At 40.3% G+C, this 2,715-nt stretch overlaps 1 protein-coding gene across 1 annotated transcript; it reads right to left on the bottom strand.

The window, feature by feature from the left end:
• Positions 1-420: 420 nt before the first annotated feature.
• LOC147868695 (uncharacterized) lies at positions 421-2,424 on the bottom strand. The gene is made up of 2 exons (XM_087322421.1): positions 1,580-2,424; positions 421-1,219 (listed from the first exon to the last, which is right to left on the bottom strand). Exons 1-2 carry the CDS (start codon positions 2,272-2,274, stop codon positions 766-768), a joined length of 1,149 nt encoding a protein of 382 aa, XP_087178547.1. The 5' UTR covers positions 2,275-2,424; the 3' UTR covers positions 421-765.
• Between the last annotated feature and the right edge of the window lie 291 nt (positions 2,425-2,715).

Raw genomic sequence — 2,715 nt, 5'->3', positions numbered from 1 at the left:
TAACCTCAAATCTAATGAAGTCCAAACCTTCAAGTCAGTAATGCCGAATTCGAGGACACAACAAATGGACATGGGTGAGGCATATTGTAATGGGATGGCCTCAAAGGACACATGGCATGATGAACCAATGCATGCACCCCATGCAATAAGAGGTTCCTCCTTAAGATCATTGATTCTAAGAAACATTGAAGACATTTTTTTTTTCCCAAATTACGGGAGTCTTCAAAAATACATTCTTGTTGCATAATTAGTGTAGCAACCATATACATATGTATGCACCTCACAACAAGACCTTCTCTTCGAGTTTATGAAGACAAAGCAAGTGAAGTCCCTTTTACTTATGGTCCAAATGCTCTCACTATGACCAAAACAAGATAATGTTGACACATGTGCATGACTAGTAATGGTGCCTAAAATATGTTGGAGAAATCTTTTAACTTAGTCATTTGAAAATATTTGACAAGGGGAATAAAAGCTCGCATACTAGTAATTCCTATTCATTTCTTGTTGTCCAAGCATAAAATTAACTCGGCATACTTAGTAAAGATAATTTCCTTGAATGCTATTTCCATTGAGGATTCCCTCCCATGCATTGTCAATCTCATTACAATGGAAGAAGGACACATGATAATGATTGATGTATGAGCATGGCATCAGACAAATTGTTGTATGTCTTACCGCATCAAAAATTGTCCAAGGAACTAAACATACATGATTAGTACAAGGTCTTACAGCACTAGATTAGCTAGGTGTAGACTGAGCAGGTTAATTAGTAGTAGTATCAAAAGATGGGTTGGGGATGGCAAGCTGGTGATTATCAAAGGATTGATTAGTGTTAACTTTCTGGTGACTAAGGGACATATGGTATGGTTTATTAACAGAATTAATGTAGTCATGATAAGAGGATTGGGTGGTGCTATCCTTCTTGAGTGATTGGCTTTTGGTGAGTGATTGTGTGGAAATGAGGTCTCCATTGTTGTCATAAGCCACTCTAAGTGCTTTGAATGCAAATGGGAAAGAGGAGGAGGTAGAAGAAGAAGATACACTCCACCTCACATCCTTGTCACTACTAATTCCACTACTCCCATCCCCAACACTAACAGCACCCCCTTGGAGCTTCACGCTCGCTTTCGCGTCCGCTTTCCGTGATTTCACCGCCTCGATTTCAATTTTGTTCGCGCACATTATCTCCGTAATGATCCAGAATGTCCTCTGCCCCCTGCATAGTTGGAATAGTTAGCACACATGCAATTTATGCAGTATGGAACACATTTTAGTAAATTAATTCTACAAGGAATGTCATTAAAACATATAATAGAAGATAGTTTTGTAACCTTATATTTGAAGGAAGGTTATATGCTATGTATATGGCCTCATAGTTAGGTTATGTTATTTTGTAATGACATATATGTTGGGAAGAGAATCTAAAGCAACCCATTGTTGAAACCAACAATGTCTTTCCTTAACATAGTCCCTATGCGAATCAAGTTCTATGCCCATAATCCAAACCTTCTATGTTCTTTCTTGTTCATAATAGTTGTCTTGGGAAGCAGGACAAGATTTGAATGAAATCAATTACCTTTTGAGAGACCATTGGAGTCGGGGTTGTGATATGTCCGGCTTCCACTTGGTTGTGCTATTACCCATGCCCACAAGCTTCATCAATGCATCGACATTCACCCGATTCGATATCACACCCATCACATTGCACTTGACGGTCTTACTGTCCATGGCATCGAACTGGGCCGAGGCCGAGCTCGATACAAGACCCAACGAGCCCAACAATGAGGATGAGGATGTGATGGATGTGTTGATGTCCGGAAGGCTTTGTTTCTTGAACCAATCCTGCACACTTGTCATTATTGTGTCCATGGGGGCTGTTAGGCCTGTGGTCGATGATTTATCTGGTACCATAGCAAGGTCATGCCGTTTCGACCCAAATTCGATGTTTTCTTCATCGAACAATCTGGATAAGCCCTCATAGATAGCATTCTCCACATTCATCCTCCACGAGGTTCCATTAACTTGTTCGTTCGCAACGATAATGTCCCCTAGTTCGAGCAAGGAGCCAACCCTTGCGACTTTGCTAGGCACTACCGCTTTGCTGCTCTTCGTGTTCCCGAAAAGCCGGCGCAACCGAGTCCACAAGCTGCCCGATCCGTCGTCGTTATCGACCAAGACATCGAAGAGTTGAAGGTTGGTATCCCAAGGGTCCATTGGCACTGCACTGTGCGCATTAGCCAGGTATTCTTCCCAACAATTCTGGGCCACCATTCTATGGTAGTAAGTGCTTGGGGGGATAACTATATGATTCTCTTTGCTTAAAGTAGTTGAGGGGAGATAGCTATATGCAACTTAGCTCCTTATATTTCCAGCTAGCTTATAATAGTAATACAAGAAGTGATGTTTCTTTGGGTTTAGTTATAAGGAGTCATAAGGACCTTATATATATTTTTATACGCACACACACACTTACTTATATACAAATGGATATAACATGGTATGTGGTGGTGAACGACTAACACATTTTACATGACTATTCAAAATGCCGCCAAGTCAAAAGACCACCTTGTTTTTTGTATGACAATTCCCTTTTCGCCTTTCTTTCTTGTTTTTTTCTTTATAATTCATAGATCATAAAGGAGAGCTTCTTTATATATATATATATATTAATCTATTGGCGAAACATGTCTTAATTCTTTCGAGGCATCCGCA

This window comes from Azolla caroliniana, unplaced genomic scaffold, assembly GCF_043228905.1.
Source record: "Azolla caroliniana isolate FFs.n. ecotype wild unplaced genomic scaffold, voAzoCaro1.0.p SCAF_1, whole genome shotgun sequence".
Taxonomy (NCBI): domain Eukaryota; kingdom Viridiplantae; phylum Streptophyta; class Polypodiopsida; order Salviniales; family Salviniaceae; genus Azolla; species Azolla caroliniana.
The sequence above is the reverse complement of the archived record's forward strand: the minus strand, read 5'-3'. Positions and strand labels throughout refer to the sequence as shown.

Coding starts and splice junctions, on each gene's coding strand:
- LOC147868695 (XM_087322421.1), bottom strand. CDS start 2,274: ATGGTGGCCCAGAATTGTTGGGAAGAATACCTGGCTAATGCGCACAGT. Junction 1,220..1,579: donor CTCCAATGGTCTCTCAAAAG/GTAATTGATTTC, acceptor CCAACTATGCAG/GGGGCAGAGGACATTCTGGA.